This window comes from Syngnathus floridae, chromosome 16, assembly GCF_059516105.1.
Source record: "Syngnathus floridae isolate MCC-2025c chromosome 16, RoL_Sflo_1.0, whole genome shotgun sequence".
Taxonomy (NCBI): Eukaryota; Metazoa; Chordata; class Actinopteri; order Syngnathiformes; family Syngnathidae; genus Syngnathus; species Syngnathus floridae.
The window spans coordinates 706918-722877 of NC_142428.1; the positions used below are offsets into that span (position 1 = coordinate 706918).

Here is a 15960-nt window from a genome sequence, read left to right on the forward strand (position 1 = left end):
TTTTTACTGAAATGCCACAAAGAGATCGAAATTACGTTCCCACTATATATACTTATATGAGATACATACGTTTTGTGGGTTGCCGGTAAATGGGGGCTTTCGAGCTGTCTTAAACGGTGGCGGCGGAACAAAAGAGTCTGCAACCAGCACACGGCTCAAGGACATCGCGAGTCTTGTAACTTACAATTGCCGGCCGGGGCGCATTTTGGTTTGATCCCTTTGTCTTCGTCCCTCCAAAGAAGAGTCTGGGGAAGGGGCCAGACAAAGGTTTTGATTTAAGAGGAAGGAATGGGATTGGGCCTTAATCTACTGTCAATTCAAGTCGAAATGCTTCATTCTTCTTCTCTGAATACCTCTTGTTGACACCGACCCAGGGTAAAACTCTGTCGCTTCTAACTTTGCTGTCACGTCTTTGCTGTTCTGCATGGAGAATGGCACACGTACGTAAAAGTTTGCTTCTTTTATTCATTGCGAAATATAGGTGTCGGATTGGGGTTTATTTTTGTCATTTGTGACAGTTCAAATAAAAATAGGTGGGTGGAAAGCCCGTTTACTGCCTAAAAGTTTGTGCTTGGACTCCAAAGAAACTAACAAGCAGACCGTCAACTAAAAATAGTAAATATGACAAAAGGTCAATGTGGACCCAAATAAGAACACTACGTGAGGGCAGTGGAGCAAAAACAACTCCAAAGTACAACACTCAGCAGAGGACAGTGAATCGCAGTCGTACTAAACTGAAGAAAAGTGCAACTACTGGCAAGACAAAAGCACATAAGAGACTAGCAAAGTGGCAACAGCAGTCACCTAAATAGCCCACAGATGATCCTCACTAACAAGTGCCACACAGGAGACGCCACCATTTTTAATGGATCTACGGAAAAAAAAGGATGGTTTTTTTAATGATCAAAAGTAAAAATAGCTCCCATAAGCAAGACGTTCTTGGGCACTCTTGAGGGAAATGTTGCCGAAAAGAGGGCTCTTCACTTTCTTTGATGCTTGTTTTGAATGTGTACCCGATTTTGCCTGGCCGGGAGCAAACACATCCAAAGAGTTCTTAGCAGCTGCCTACTATCTGCCAATGCTCCCTCCCCCCACTGCGCCCATCCTCCATCCATTAGCTGGTCGAGCAGCCCACTGACTGGGGTGCAAGGTAAGCAGTCTGTTCTCAAATGGGGCCACCCTCCCTCCTCTTAACAGCCCTCACGGCCTCCATTTGACACAGCCGACGTCCTTCAAGGTCTTTCCGTCTTCCCCTCCTGAGTTGCAGCTTCTCACTCTGATGTCACTTGTAACGAACGCCTTGGCCATTTTGAGTTCTTTTCACTGTTTTTTTCCACTTGATTTAACATTTTTAATGTTTTGTATGCCTTCGCCATCAGAAATAACCTTGCGCTTTTCATACTCTGTGTAACAGTAACAATTCATCTTGGGAAAGATAAGCAAATTGGATTTGATGTGTTTTATCTCTTATTGTTGAATTTTATGCTGCTAATGCATGTGGCGCTTTTACATTCACAGCCAATTATACTGTACAAAATCATTTTGCTATTTCTCTATTAACACACATTCAGACATTCTTATCTGTACTATTGGGCTTGATCTTCCATTTAAATCTAATCCAGTTATGCTGATCAAAATGATTCCTTTAGAAATAGAAAACTCCAATGCTTTAGTGTGTGTGCTCTTCGAATGACTGGCAACATCAAATGCGTGTCTATGTAAAAGGTCAAATATGTTGTATGTGAAGGTGAAAATGTTACCTTCTTCTCCTCCATTTCCCATTGAATATACTGCATCCAATAAATGCATTTCCAACCTATATTGCCAACTCCTAGTACACTTGAATGAATGAATGGAGCTTTATCGCCACCTAGCGTTTTGTGGCTGACTTGCATCTGCATTTCATCTTTCAATTCCAGTTCGTAAAGATTCTTTTATCGCGAATTTGTCATCCGAGAATGATTTAGAAATCAAAATTTAGGATAAGATGGTCAGAGAATTGCCATTCAGGTTTTTCACTCCACAAACAGTTTATGAAAAGAATGTATTAACTTGGGATCTGTATAGATACAAATGTGGTTAATGATTACAAAAACCATCACTTTTAGTATTGCCGAATTTTCATAATGGTTGTTATTAAGTTGTAAGCTTGCAACTCGGTGACACCCTCATTTGGTTGCTGTGAATTGTATTACCAATTAAACAACTGGTTGTTCTGGGTGGTGGTGCTGCGTGTGTGTGTGTGTGTGTGTGTGTGTGTGTGTGTGTGTGTGTGTGTGTGTGTGTGTGTGTGTGTGTGTGTGTGTGTGTGTGTGTGTGTGTGTGTGTGTGTGTGTGTGTGTGTGTGTGTGTGTGTGTGTGTGTGTGTGTGTGTGTGTGTGTTTGTTCGTGAGCAATTAGTTTTTATGCTCAAGGTCAAGGTGGAGAAGAACTTTATTATCCCTGACGGGCAATTTGTTTTCCTGCCAGTGGTATCACACAGTCATTAAACAAAGTAAAACAACAATAAATGAAACAGGAATCAAAACACAATAAACAGCCTCCTCGAAGCAATAAATACTGGTTATATGGCATACAAGTGTGACTGGGCATTATTTAGAAAAGCAGTGATAAAAGAACCTACTGGCTTAGACCATTAGACCATGGAATGTCTGGCCGGAAGGACACATTCAGACTTCTTGAAACAATGTCACTTACAGATGTGGGTGGCATCACAACAAAAACGGACAATTTCACCTTTCAATTTCAAAACACTGTAACTATTACAGCCTATGTGGCGGGCCTTGAGTTTTGGACCTGAGCCTTCGGTGGGTGGCTACGAGTGACCTAAGTGACCTCATCAACCTCTTAATAACGTTATAATGTCAATGAATAATTTTCACGCAAAAAATGTTGTTGAGCAGGTTGAGACTGCTTGAGACAGTTTAGGCCCTAAAACGAGGCAAAGTATTGTGCCGTTAAAAAAGTCAACTGAAATGTGGTTATTTATTGGAGTGGCACAAACAGTGCGTTCAAAGTGTGGGGGGAAATGCATATGTATTCTTTCATTCGGGAAACGTGTGTCGCTGCAGTGATGTTGTCGCCACCTGCTGTCTTTCTTTGGAAGGGGCGATGTAGAGAAGGGGGTGTGTCTGAAAATGACTCAGCTCCAAAGATCACATGGTCACATCTTTTCAAAGGAGAAACAGTGCCCTCTTGCGGTAGCGTGGATATGGCAAAAATAAGAGCATACCGGGCGAAACCATTGATGCCGTGCGACTCCGCCGTGCACTCGCCAACTACTAACACCGCGATTGAAATGTATTAACGTCTAGATCGGTTTAGAACATTTGCATTTCAGCTAGTTAGGGGGTTCTTACAGGGAGAAGTAGATGTGCTTGGTATTATGTTCCCCTGTAGCTCCAGGAAGTAGTTGGGTCCAATACTATTGAAGGCAAAACTGGGAAGCGGTTTCTTTTCGCTCGAATAGAAACGCAACGCAACGCAACGCAACGCTGCTGCCGCCGCTGCTGCTGCCGCTGCCGCTACTAGCTTGCACTGCGGCACCAATTTTCCGTGAGGTTGTTGCCGTCAAATCTCTTTTGGCTTGCTTCCCTCCCTCCCTCCCTCCCTTTCAACTGTGTGGTTGCTCGCCATGGCTCTGTGCGGTGGTGTGGGAGCCATGGCTTTACCGAGTGAGCTCATCGTCCACATCTTCTCCTTTCTATCCGACCGAGACAAGCTGCGGGCCTCCTCCGTTTGCTCGCGATGGAGGGAGTGCCTGTTCTATCCCGCCCTGTGGAGCGAACTCAAACTCCGGATAGGTGGTGGCAACGGTGCAAGCTCTGAGGAGTATTCGAGATTAGAGTTCCTCATGCGGAGGTTCGGCGCGTTCGTGCGAGAGCTGCAGCTGGAACTGGCTCCCGGGGAAGTCGGCTCCAGAGCCCTGAACAACGAGCCGCCCTCCACTCGAGTGGACCTTCCTCCCGGTCCTGACAACGATCCGCAGCCGTCCGAGCGATGGGGGGACGCAATGGCCACCTACGTGGACCAGGCGTTGTGTGTGCTAAGCAACATCCGCAACAACAGGTGACCGACTCCATTCCTGCTTCCGTGATCAACGCTGCCCTCTCTATCATGTTGGTCTTATTTTGTAGCTAGCAGCTGTGTTGCGATTAGCATACATGGGTTACCTTATTAGCCCAAGACTTATGTAATACTGGCGATCGAGCGAGCCAGCCGGCCGGCCAGCCAGCCAGCCGGCCTCAATGGCGGAGCAAACCACTTTTCCTCATTTGCGTCACTTGACTGTACACAGTGCATGCTTTTCTGCTGACATTTACCAAACAATGTGTGGTGCTCGTGTCATTGTGAGCCTCTAGCTATCCTGCTACTGGCAGATAGAATGCAGCCATACAGAAGGAAGGAAGGAAGGATGGAAGGCTTTGTGGACTTCATTTGCTGATATCAGCAATGGCGCACATGCAAAACATTCCACATACACTAACAATGTATGCGAGCAGACGTAGTTGGCTCTCTTTAGCTAGTGCACGTCCACACAATTGCAATCGTCAAGTATCATATTGATAATATCGGTGGTGGAAGGATGTAACGTGTTTCATAGTATGCATCAATTCGGGATAGTTATCTTTATGAATGCTCCATTTGTGTTATTTCGACTAAAACTATGGATGCAGGTGCAGACTTTCAGTCCGTTTCTCTTTCCATTTTCTCTCAGGAACCTGCAGAAGTTGCGTCTATATGGCGACACGTGTGCTCTCCAACAAGAGGGACTCTTGGACAACTCCAACTTACACCAGATTCACCACAAGAAAATTAACGAGTAAGGCATTTCCAACACTGAAGATCTTGAATGATCTGCAACCACAAAAAGCAGAGACACACCTGTTCAAAATGTCCAAAGAGAGCGCCATCAATCATTTCTAAACTTTTCCCATGAATATGTGAACAACTTTTTTTTTTTTTGTCATCTAACGCATGAGCGGTTTTGAGCCGATCAAATCCGACATTTGTATGCTAGCATCCAGGCTATTTGTAGGAGCAATCACCTCCCTCTTTGCTCTTTCCTCCGCTGCAGGATCCAGCGCTTGTTCAGGGAGTTGTTGTCTCACAGCAGGCAGCTTCGGTGGTTGTCGTGTAGCTTTATGCTGGGTGTGGTGACTCCTTCCTCCTTAGCATGCCTATCCAATCCTTCCTCTGAGACCTTGCAGCACCTCAGTTTACTGGACCACCAGCTCGGTATGTATGACTGTCACTTTGCATCTGCGTGCGTGTGTGTAATCATTGGTGACTTTTTCTTCCCGATAGGTGCGCTCATCTCACCGCCAGAGTTGGAGCGTCTTTCTTCTCTTCATTCATTGGCTCTCGATTTCTCCGATCTGACGTCTGAGCTTTGTAGCCTGTTGGCGTCGCCCCAGCGCGCTCCGCTGCATCGTCTCTCGCTGCTGCTCAACGGCACCACGCTGGAGGTCAAGTCTTTGGACGGGACCGCCACAGATGATGATTGGAAGGCGCTGGTAAAGCACCAATCGAGCTTGATTTTATTGGCCTGATTTTGCGCAAACACCGTTGTATTTTGTGCGAAACGCTGAGCTCCCTCAAACGACCCCCTTGGCCAGGTACGAGTGAGCGCCAACCTGCGAGTGTACATGATGGCCGTCGAGGTCAGCAGCTCCGAGCTCCTCAGAGTGCTCAAGCCGAGCCTTCCGCTGGAGCGCATTCACCTGGACAGCTGCAGCACCCTGGTGACGGACGCCACCCTGGAGCTCATCGCTCAGCAGTACAACAAAACACTGACGCACTTCCTTTTACTGAGGGATGACCCCGAGTTCCCGGACCTCAGCGTCAATCGCAATGAAGATCCATTGGTCCTCTTGGCTTGGAGGTGCACTCAGCTGGCTGTGCTCGTCATTCACGGTGAGTCCAGGATCATCCGCTGCGCACCGTATTGCTCGGGCGGGCGGCTGGGTTGCAGCGGCGCCGCATCTTGCCGCCGCAATTCCAAATTTGAACGGACGTACAGTATGCCTACTTTGTCCAACAAATGCGCCTGTCCGACCGTCCGTGTCTCATTCCAGGCTACACCGTCTGGTCTCATAACTTGGTGGCAATCTCTCGGCTGCGAGGATCCAGTCTTCGCGTCCTGACCGTGTCTGAAGAGAGCATCGACTTTGACCCCGACCAGCTGGTGTTTCTGGAAGGCGATCCGGTTCATAACCTGGTCAAAGAGGTCTCGCTCGGCCTCGGCCGAGTGTGGCACCCGTGTTTGGATTACAGCCTGGTTTTGACTGAGCCCAGCCAGCATTTCCATCGTGAACTGCATGCCTTCAGCATGGGCATGTAGGCCAGTTGTTGGGATGGGCCCAGGCCAGGCCAGGCCAGATTAAGCAAGTCCACGTCAGCTCACAGCGCACTCCACCAATCTCATCTTGATCTCGAGCAAGGCAGATTGTGTCGTTGGCAGGAGTTTTTGGGGCATATCACAAAGGCTAGGCAAATGGTGTCATTTCTGGTTTTGGCTGTTCAAAACTGAAATTGAGAAATTCCAAAAAGCAACCTTTTAGTCGCCTGCCTCATTGACGGTTGGACAGTCGGGTCAATTCAAGTTGTAGGCTTAATCATGTCTTTCAGGGCCCATACATAAGTGGTGCCTCATGTAATAAAGCCCACAGCCACTGTATGATATTATGTTTTAACGGGACAGGGAGGATGCTTGATTCATAGACGGTAGAAATACTTGGCGTGAATGTGTGCTCGAACCCAAGCAATTAGCTTTAGTTTTCAGCTTTTTTTTTTTTTTTTTTTTTACCTTGTTGTTTTGTCTGTTGTACAGAAGTTGTTAATGTACCCATCACTTCCTGGGTAAGCCGCGTTCACTGAGTGCAAAAAGCGACTGCTCACTGAATAGCTCTCAGCAAGAGTCATGTCGGCGTCACGGTGTTAACACATTTGCATTCGGCACAATTTCTACCCTTTTTATCCGGTGAGATTATTTCAAAATATCATGATGATGGAAACGAAGCTTCACATTTGCTTCATGAACCATTTTGTCTCTTGTCAGACTCCTCTAGATGGCACTGTTAGTTTAGTCTCCGTCAGTCAAAAGTGGCAACAAATGATTCATGAAGCGTATTTGAAGCTTCATTTTGCCGTCACCAAATGAGGGAGCCTTGTCTTCCGGTAGGTGCTCATGAAAAAATGATAACGTTCAGAAACTGACAAGAGAGCCTACTCATTGTTTTCCTACTTTATTATTTTACCCCCCCCCCCCCTTTTGTCGTTGCGATCCAGACCATTATCCCCAATTCCCCTTTGTACATGCTACTATGGAAGCGATGGAAATGGCCTGTGAATGAATGAATGGCAAAGTGCAAAGGCTTGCGTGACAATGAACTGCTGTGTGCAATTTCCATTTGAAATTCTTTATACCAGTGATTGATAAATCTGTCGGAAGCTTACAAAGATGGGGAAGGGTCGTCCCAGCTTTTGCGTTGAAGTGCCGCTTTGTCCATGGAAACCTGGTCTTCTTGTCATGGGTGAAAATGAAAAATCACACTTCTTTTCACAATGGCTCATTTTGTACTAGAGGGGATTACAACAAAAAAAAGCAAAAATCTTGAGTATTCTCGGATTAACTCTTGTCTGAGGGAGAAAAAAAAGTCACCTATTGCACAACGGAATTTTGGAGCGTTACGGCTCATTCCTACGGTGACGGCTTTTGCGGTTAGTCTCAGGTAAGCTTTTACATCCCTTTGACTGGGACGCTGGTTGGATGATGTCAAGAAGAGGATGTGGAAGCAATCACGGTTCTTGCAGATGCTCTTTTTACTTCCTCTTGAGTCACAGTTGCCTTGGAGACCAGAAGCGCTTGTTTATTGTCCTGGTTAGTTTGACATCCACTTTGGTAGATTTGTCGGCCAACCTAATCGTACATTTGTTTTCAAGGTATTAGGTGAATCAATGCGGGCGGACGAATGGCACACTGTGGATGGATGGATGGATGGAGTGTGCTTGGGTGGCCTGAGCTGAATTTGTCAGGGCAACGTGTCGTCGGGCTAATATTCAGTCCAAGCGTTATTTCGGGCTTCCGGCTGTCCATCATTTGTTGGGCGGTAATGGGACCAAGATGGTTCAAACGTGATAATCTCTTGTTCTTGGTCCATATCTCAGGATTGTTGCACTTTGGGTACCAAGATGTTTTTGTTTTTTTTTTATTAAGAGGATAATTGGCTTCTGCGTGTACGAGTTTGTGTATACTGAAGAGCAGCAAAACACACCTGACCAAAATAAGGTTTTACTAGATTATTTTATTTTTTGGGGGGGAAATGAATGAATGACTATTTGTTATAGGCAGTAGGGTGTTTGTACAGCAACGATTACACCTCCTTTCCATCATCAACGGTGTTTGTGTTTAGATGCATTCAAAGATAATACGGCCGGCACTCATGCCAGCGGAAAAGTAGCTCCTAATGGAAAAATCCCAGTTACAACTCGCCACTTTTTTCACACATACCAAGTGTGTATCCTTCTAGCAGTATCTGTTTTGGCTTGTGTGCACGTGGTGCGGTTTGCTTGCGCATGTTTAGTCGACCTCGCAGCAGGACGCCAGAACAGAAAGAAGAGCTTCTCATGGTCCAATCAGATGTCGAGGAATTAAAACAATAGTTCAGGCCTCTCGTTTGCTCATGAGACCAGCAGAGGAGTCACGGATGGATGGATGAATGGATGGAGCGAAATGTTTCAATGCCATGGTTTCAATGCCCGTATCGTCGCGTACACTGGCAGCAGGATGCTCCAGTGGTTTTGCTTTTATAGTTCACATTTGAATTGTTGCTGGTTTTTTTTTTTCTTTTCCCCCAGTCTGCCTTGTCGTTGTCTCCTACTCACAAGCTTTCCCCTAGGACCTTTTATTGTTGGAGGGAAAACCAACACGTGTAATCCTGCCATTGTTGTTGGCTACGGTTTTAATTTGTTGTGAGCGTGGATTGCTTTTTGTCGGCTATTGGAATCCAGCATGCGCTCATTCACAACAGTTGTTAGAGTCTTTGCTCAACAGGAGTGAGTAGACATGCGTGCGTGAATGTAAAGCAAGGAGAAAGGCAATCTGGGACACACACAGTGAAGCATCTCAGTGTACTAGCCAGTATGAGATTCAATGAAGCATTCCTTCACCAGGCAGGAACTGGAAGTTTTTCGGGCCTAAAGACCAGTGTGCCTGATTTGAAATGTATTCCGCGGTGGACTTCATCCAAAGTGTTTATCGGTCTGAGCTGAAAAGCAATTTGCTGCTAGGAATGTGAAGAACTTGGGTGACTCTCAGGTCAGCTGACTGACATCAAGTTTAAAGCCTGAATGCTAATTCATGTGATAGATACTATAGAAATATATATTTTTGCATATATATATATATACACGTGTCCAGCAAAAGTGGTGTATTTGCAAAAATGAGGATGCAGCTTGTTCCGAATAGCACCAGAGAAGCAGCTGGACTGATGGATGAGTGTGAAGGTGTGGTTTTTACACACACATTTAAAGGCCAAGTGATGTACGCATGTGTGATTATGCAACACTTACTGACCATTTGAAGATATTTTGTGTCCGGAACACAAACCCTCACATTTGAGATGGCTGAACGGAATCATCGAAACTTGTTTCCGCATAATCAATCACGAGGCGTCACCCAGCTTTAGATCTTTTCACTATCAAAATCACTCGGTTGACTTCCACTTTGATGGTCACTCCTGCGTAATTCCAGTTCCTTATGTTACTTCTCAGGATTTTTGCAACCTGTTGGAAACTGGTCTTACTAAAGTTGATAGGTCGTTAACAATAGGCAGCGTTTCCACATCATGATGTGAGCCTTTATATACTTCCTCTTCTATTTTTTTAGTACTACCGGGATTAGGAATAGCTGGATTCTCATCAATATCTTGTTTTGTTACACACTGGATGTTTATTGCACTGGTTATGGTCAGTCTGGTCACACCCACGCTGAGAGCCTTAGAAGACATCTCGTGTTCAGCAGAGATGAGCTAGCTTCCGATTGTTTTAGCTCCATCTTGTGTGTGTCTGATGCACTTTCCACGCCGGTTGCCCATAGCAAAACTGGCGGTCACCGAGTTGTAGCTCCGAGCTTCACGACGAGACGATCCGTGTGTCAGCAAACTATTGGATGCAATCTTGGTTACTGTGGCCCTGTTTCTGGATTTTCTTGTCAAAGCTGAAGAGCCAAAGCTGCTATCAACAGGCAGGCAGGCAGGCAGTCAACAGGCAGGTGCCCAGGCCTCACAACTATGCAAGAGGAATGCATCTAATCCAGACTTTTTTTTTTCCTCCCCTCGCGGTCACACAGAATCAAGGACAGAAGACGATAAGGACTGGGAATACCACTTGGCCTTATGATGATTGGCATCATCATATTGTTTCCTTTGTAAGATCCTAAGATTCTGGTGCGGAAGGCGCGGTGACGGCAGGCTCACTCTTGGTCTCTGTGAGACTGGCTCGATGGCCCCAGTTTTATCGTGGTACGAATGTTGTGCATTTGTTTCAAATCAGGACCGTTTGCAATAACAGCAGTCTTACTAGTAGTGCTGATCTCTCGAGAACCACAGAGGACGAAATGAGATATACCATATGAGTACATAAAACATTCACGGTGCATATTTGTAGAGGTCTCAACAATTCTTTACTGTGGTGTACTATTACTACATAAAAATATGTGTCCGCTTGAATTTATGACGATGAGATACTATATTATGAAATCATACAGACTTTGAACATCAAATATTATGTTTGGGTGTGTGTTTTTCAAAAATACCGTTGAATGTTCTGACTCCCATTTCTGTGTGATTTTTGTCTGTTACAATGTGCACATAATCGTGGCTTTAAACATTTGCATTGCATTAGCAAGGGGTCAAAGTTGACCCCGAACCACAGCGGGACAAGATTCTTATATGTGTTAAAAGACATCATATGATCGATGATTTTCATTTCACTTTTAGGCTTTAAACAGAGTATAAGATGGTTTGAGCTGCTCACAGATGAGCAACGGTTAAATCAAGGACAAGTCGGGGAAATATACCAGCTTTTCAAAAAAAGTCTTTTGCCTCATTCAGTTTTGCCTCTGTCAAACGACTGTTTGGTGAACGTCAAATCATTTCAAAGGTGATTACTAGAATTGCTTTGGCCCAGTCTGCCAACTATTCCTTATGTGACATGTCCATCGCTGAGCTTTGCAATGATCAGATCTTATTTGCTCAGCTCAAACAGTATTGATCGAAGGTGGTGGCACTGGAGCCCCCACATAAAACATCTCAGTAAGCGGTAGGGGTGAAATTGATTGAATGTTTTGAATCTTGTGTTGAATGAATGCTGCTTCTTTTAGTCAGTGAATAAAAGCATCAAAATGTAATTTGCTTCTATTGTTTTTTCTTACTGTGCACACTTAATCACATGACCACCGAGTCTCATGTCAATATGACAAGAAACCAAATGTACCAAGCCTCTAAAATGCTGAGTTTGCCAAATTAGGTGTTCCCTTCAAACCATTCGGGTGAATTAGATTTCTATGATGAGTCAAACTAATATTGGCATGGAATGCTACTTCCAAATTGCAGCCAATTAGGATCATAGAACATTCCTATATGGTACATTGTAGCAAATATTTCAAAAGTAAGCCATTTGGTTTGATTTATATTTTATTTCGAATGACACTATTACACAGCACTAAAAACCAGGCAGTGGCACCGGTTTATAAAGCTTTCTACGAATACTACCGCTTTCATATTTGACTTTTCACAAATGTGTCACCGCCATACCATAGGTGACCATTTCCCGTGACTCCCGGTTCAAGATGGTGGACAGGTCTGCACGTCCTCAACCAGCTAAAGCGTGACTCTAGTGTTCCTACGTCTCTCTATGAAGCCAAATCCCAAAGTAGTAGAAGAAGAAGCACATGTGATTGGCGCTTTGCTGAGGGAGGGCAAGATGGCGGTAGCGGTGCGGAGCTTGCAAGACCAGATTGAAAAAGCCAAAGAAGGCTTGAGAAATGTTGACGATAATATTCGTAAATTAACGGGGCGAGATCCCAATGAATCCAGGTAAAAGCTCCAAACTTTAACTTTGTGTCTTTTATGCAGTCGATTTGACGAGCACATTTTCCATTGCACAGGACTGAGGGTGGGAGTGTGCTAGCCTTGTTCGTTTAGCTAGCAAGCAAACGCTACCCCAGCGCGACATTGCTAGTTCCTTGTTTGCAATACAAATTGAAGATAAATGTGATATTACTGCTAGCGTTACACTGAAATACCTAAAAATATATATATATATAAACCACGGCGAATGCAAATGGTCTTTGAAGTCTACGGGTAATCGACGTATGTCGCTCCCGAGTGGAGGCCTGGGAACGATTCATTCATTGTTTGGTAGAAGGACTATTGGATGAGCGCTATATACAAACGAATCCATCTCAATTTGAGACACAAACTCACACTGGGCAAAGTGTGTTAACTTGACTCTTTGTCTTTTCAGACCGGGCCAGATGCGCCGCTTCGGTGGGCCCATGGCAGGCATCGGAGTTGCAGCAGTGGGAGGAGGAGGAGGTAGAGGAAGAGGATTTAACCTGCTCAGGTAATGCCCAGGAGAAACTTCAACAAACTTAATGCATTCATTTCAGGGCTTGAGACAGAGGTGGTACCATCATGACCATGAAGTGCATGTATTCTGTCAATTCAACCAACAAACATAGTCTATTTAGCTTCATTTACTGATTATTACTTTATCTTAAATTGTTTTAAATAAATGTACATAACATGGTTCAACATAATTCCCGAAATCCTTTAAGACTTGGACACATCTGTGCTCTGCGTCCGAGACCAAAGCAATCAGCGTTTCATAATATGGATACAATATTTTATGACGTGTTTCTCTTCAGACGCAGTCTCTCCGACATTGGCGGCGGCGGCCCCCCTGCCAAGCAGAGAGACATCGAGGGTGCTCTGTTGAGGTGACGCTTGGTTATCTCACATTTCATCCCACTGTCATTTCAGAATCACTGATGCGTTCATGTGTTTCGGTCCGCAGGCTGGCAGGCGACCAGAGGGCCAGGAGAGATGTGCGTCACGACAGCGACGCCGAGGATGACGACGATGTCAAAAAGGTGAAGCGAGTTCAAGCGCTGGCATCGTTTGAAGAGAAGGCTTCACGAGTTGCTTACCGCTCGTTCTCTTACACTTGCAGCCGGCGTTGCAGTCGTCCGTTGTAGCTACCTCCAAAGAGCGAACACGCCGGGACCTCATTCAAGATCAGACCATGGATGAGAAGGGCAAACAGAGGTGGGATGGGATTTCAGAATCCCTGCACGAATCAATACCGAAGCAGTAGCTCTCTTTTAAACAGGTTCACCCTCTTGCATTGCCTTTTTTGTTTGCTTCGTCATTCTACGATACCAAAGAAACGGCAATGATCAATTCAGTAACGGGAAAAGATTGTTCGTGAAACTTCAAAGCCAAATAGATTTGAATCCCTCGAATAACTGAAAGAACAACGGATTCAACAGAATATTCGATGGTGACAACTCTGTTCTGGTTTCTTCGGTCAGGAATCGGCGCATGTTCGGCCTGCTCATGGGGACCCTGCAAAAATTTAAACAGGAGTCTAATGTTTGCACAGAAAAGGTCAGTGTTTTGCTTGTTGCAGCTCGTTAGAAAAAACAATGTTCAAACGAGGCATGTTTTTTTTCCCCCTCTCAGCAAAAGCGGCGCTCTGAGATCGAACAAAAGCTTGAGGTTCAGGCTGAGGTGGAGAAGAAGAAGTTGGAGAGCGAGAAGAGGGAGTTGTTTGAGGAGAGGAGAGCCAAGCAGACTGAGCTGAGACTACTGGAACAGAAAGTGGAATTGGCTCAGTTGGTAAGACAAATCGTCTCGGATCACGAATGTTGCATTCACTTCCTGATTGCCATGTTCTCTCTCCCTTGTGCTCAGCAAGAGGAGTGGACCAGCCACAATAACCTCCTGGTGAAATTCATTCGCACCAAGACCAGGCCACACATCTTCTACCGACCTGGGAAGATGTGCTCCGCCACCCAGAAACTCCTCGATGACTCCACCAAGAAACTCAACGGTCAGATGGAGTTCTTTGAACTCGTCGTCAATGCCGTGCCCGCTGTGCCGTTTTGATTGGCCAAATGTAACGATGATGCGTTTTGAACAGTTGTGTTTGAAGAAAGGCGCGAGGCATTCACGGAACACATCAACAAGATGGAGTCCCGACCACGTCGACAGCTAAACCGCGACCAGGACGGCAACGCCGCAGCGACACGGAACGACCACTCGGCGGAGGGTAAGCCAGCAGGTCAGGTAGACAAGGTGACAGGTAACAAGAGGGCTGCACGCATGGAGGAAGATGAGGAGGATGATGAGGATGAGGATCAGGAAGAGGAGGAGGAGGAGGAGAAGGAGAAGGAGAAAGGGGTGGACGGAGAACAGGGGGAGGCGAGAGAGGTCACAGGGAAAGTTGAGCCAGAGGAAGCAGGGGACAGCAGGGAAGGCTTAATTGAGGACGAGGCCATGGAGTTTAGGGAAGCAGGGGAGGAGGTGAAGGAAGGTGAGGAAAAGAAAGAGGTGGGCGCTGAGCAAAAAGATCACGAGGCGCGTCCAGTATCACAGGTGGAGGCAGGCAAAGAACAAGGGGACAGCCATAAGATGGAGCAGGATACACACAGTAAAGAGGGCGGCCCGGCAGATCTTGAAAGGGAAAAGACTGACGTCACGTCTCCAATGGAAGTCAGCCAACAAGAGGCGAGTGGCAGCGCTCAGCTCGCCCCCCCAAATCTCAACCCGGGGGCCGCGGCAGCATCCTTGCCCGCCGACCCCCAGACGGCGGCCTCTCCCGCATCCCAAATGGCCTCCAAAGCGGAGGAGCGGGAGCCGGCGGCCGTTCTTTCGTCCGAGCTCAACGATTCCGCCGGCCCCAATCCGGCCGAGCAAACGCAATCCGGGGACGGGTCGGCCGACAAGCCTCAGCCCGATACGCAGGTTCCCCAGAGCGGCCCCGCCGCCGTCCTCCAAGAACAGAAAGAAGGTGGCGGCGCAAGGGGGAGGAAGAAGGCCAAGGAGTCAAAGAAAGACCGCGGTCAAAGTCGCAGCTCCTCTTCTTCCTCCTCCGGCTCCTCTTCCAGCGGAAGCTCTTCGTCTTCATCCGCTTCGAGCCGCTCTTCTTCCTCGTCCTCCTCGTCGACCTCCTCGTCCAGCGGTCGTAGTCGGGAGGCCGGCAAGCGTGGCAAGAGGCCGTCGGGCAGGGACAAGAAGAAAGAGGACAGGAGTCATCGCAAGAAAGGAGGGAGTAGTGGGGGCAAGGAAGGGAGGAAGAGAACGAGCGATGAAGGCAGGAGCAAGTCAGCTCGCAGTGATAGGGAGAATAAGGACAGAGAAAGGAAGGACAAAAGACGCTAAAAAGGGCTCCCGTTTGGTCTCCTAAAGAAGCTGGGGACTGTCGGGTCAATCGTGTCAAACCCAATCACTCTTCCAATTTGCATTCAATTGAAGTCCCCAGATTTGCTCATAGTAAAACTCAATTGATTTTAGGACACAAGAATATGTAACCGTCTCACAATACAAGAAAGCTCTGTGATCTCGAATTTGACCCGTTCAAAATGTTTCAAACCGTTGGTATCTTTGAAATGAATATTTTTTACTTTTTTTTGGTTCGTGTAAAAAGATGGCACGTTTTCCATCACCTCCGTGTTAACCATGCCAATGACACGTGTCACACACTGGTTGTCTTCAATTGTTGTGACTGCTGTGTCACTTGATCCGGTTGTGATTTATGTCTTTTTGAAAATGTATTTCATTGTTTTGTATCAGCCACCCTGCTTCAAATTTAAAGTGAGGAAATTAGCAAGCGTCTGTTCTTTTCTTTTCTTGTTATGCAAATATGTCATATGCATGATGAGGCTGCAGCATC

General features: G+C 46.2%; 2 protein-coding genes across 2 annotated transcripts; both read left to right on the forward strand.

Annotated features, from left to right (window-relative positions):
• The first annotated feature begins 3210 nt into the window (after window positions 1-3210).
• On the forward strand, window positions 3211-11410 carry fbxo33 (F-box protein 33). The gene is made up of 6 exons (XM_088400977.1): window positions 3211-4068; window positions 4718-4822; window positions 5078-5238; window positions 5308-5516; window positions 5619-5916; window positions 6078-11410. The coding sequence occupies exons 1-6, from the start codon at window positions 3635-3637 to the stop codon at window positions 6341-6343; spliced, it is 1473 nt and encodes a 490-aa protein (XP_088257103.1). The 5' UTR covers window positions 3211-3634; the 3' UTR covers window positions 6344-11410.
• A 461-nt stretch (window positions 11411-11871) lies between these two features.
• Window positions 11872-15893, forward strand: pnn (pinin, desmosome associated protein). Its single transcript, XM_088400342.1, has 9 exons — window positions 11872-12098; window positions 12529-12627; window positions 12932-13003; window positions 13081-13156; window positions 13237-13331; window positions 13598-13673; window positions 13749-13904; window positions 13980-14118; window positions 14209-15893. The coding sequence occupies exons 1-9, from the start codon at window positions 11917-11919 to the stop codon at window positions 15447-15449; spliced, it is 2136 nt and encodes a 711-aa protein (XP_088256468.1). The 5' UTR covers window positions 11872-11916; the 3' UTR covers window positions 15450-15893.
• Window positions 15894-15960: the final 67 nt, after the last annotated feature.

Coding starts and splice junctions, on each gene's coding strand:
- fbxo33 (XM_088400977.1), top strand. CDS start 3,635: ATGGCTCTGTGCGGTGGTGTGGGAGCCATGGCTTTACCGAGTGAGCTC. Junction 4,069..4,717: donor AGCAACATCCGCAACAACAG/GTGACCGACTCC, acceptor ATTTTCTCTCAG/GAACCTGCAGAAGTTGCGTC. Junction 4,823..5,077: donor CACCACAAGAAAATTAACGA/GTAAGGCATTTC, acceptor CCTCCGCTGCAG/GATCCAGCGCTTGTTCAGGG.
- pnn (XM_088400342.1), top strand. CDS start 11,917: ATGAAGCCAAATCCCAAAGTAGTAGAAGAAGAAGCACATGTGATTGGC. Junction 13,332..13,597: donor GATGAGAAGGGCAAACAGAG/GTGGGATGGGAT, acceptor TTCTTCGGTCAG/GAATCGGCGCATGTTCGGCC. Junction 13,905..13,979: donor AAGTGGAATTGGCTCAGTTG/GTAAGACAAATC, acceptor CCTTGTGCTCAG/CAAGAGGAGTGGACCAGCCA.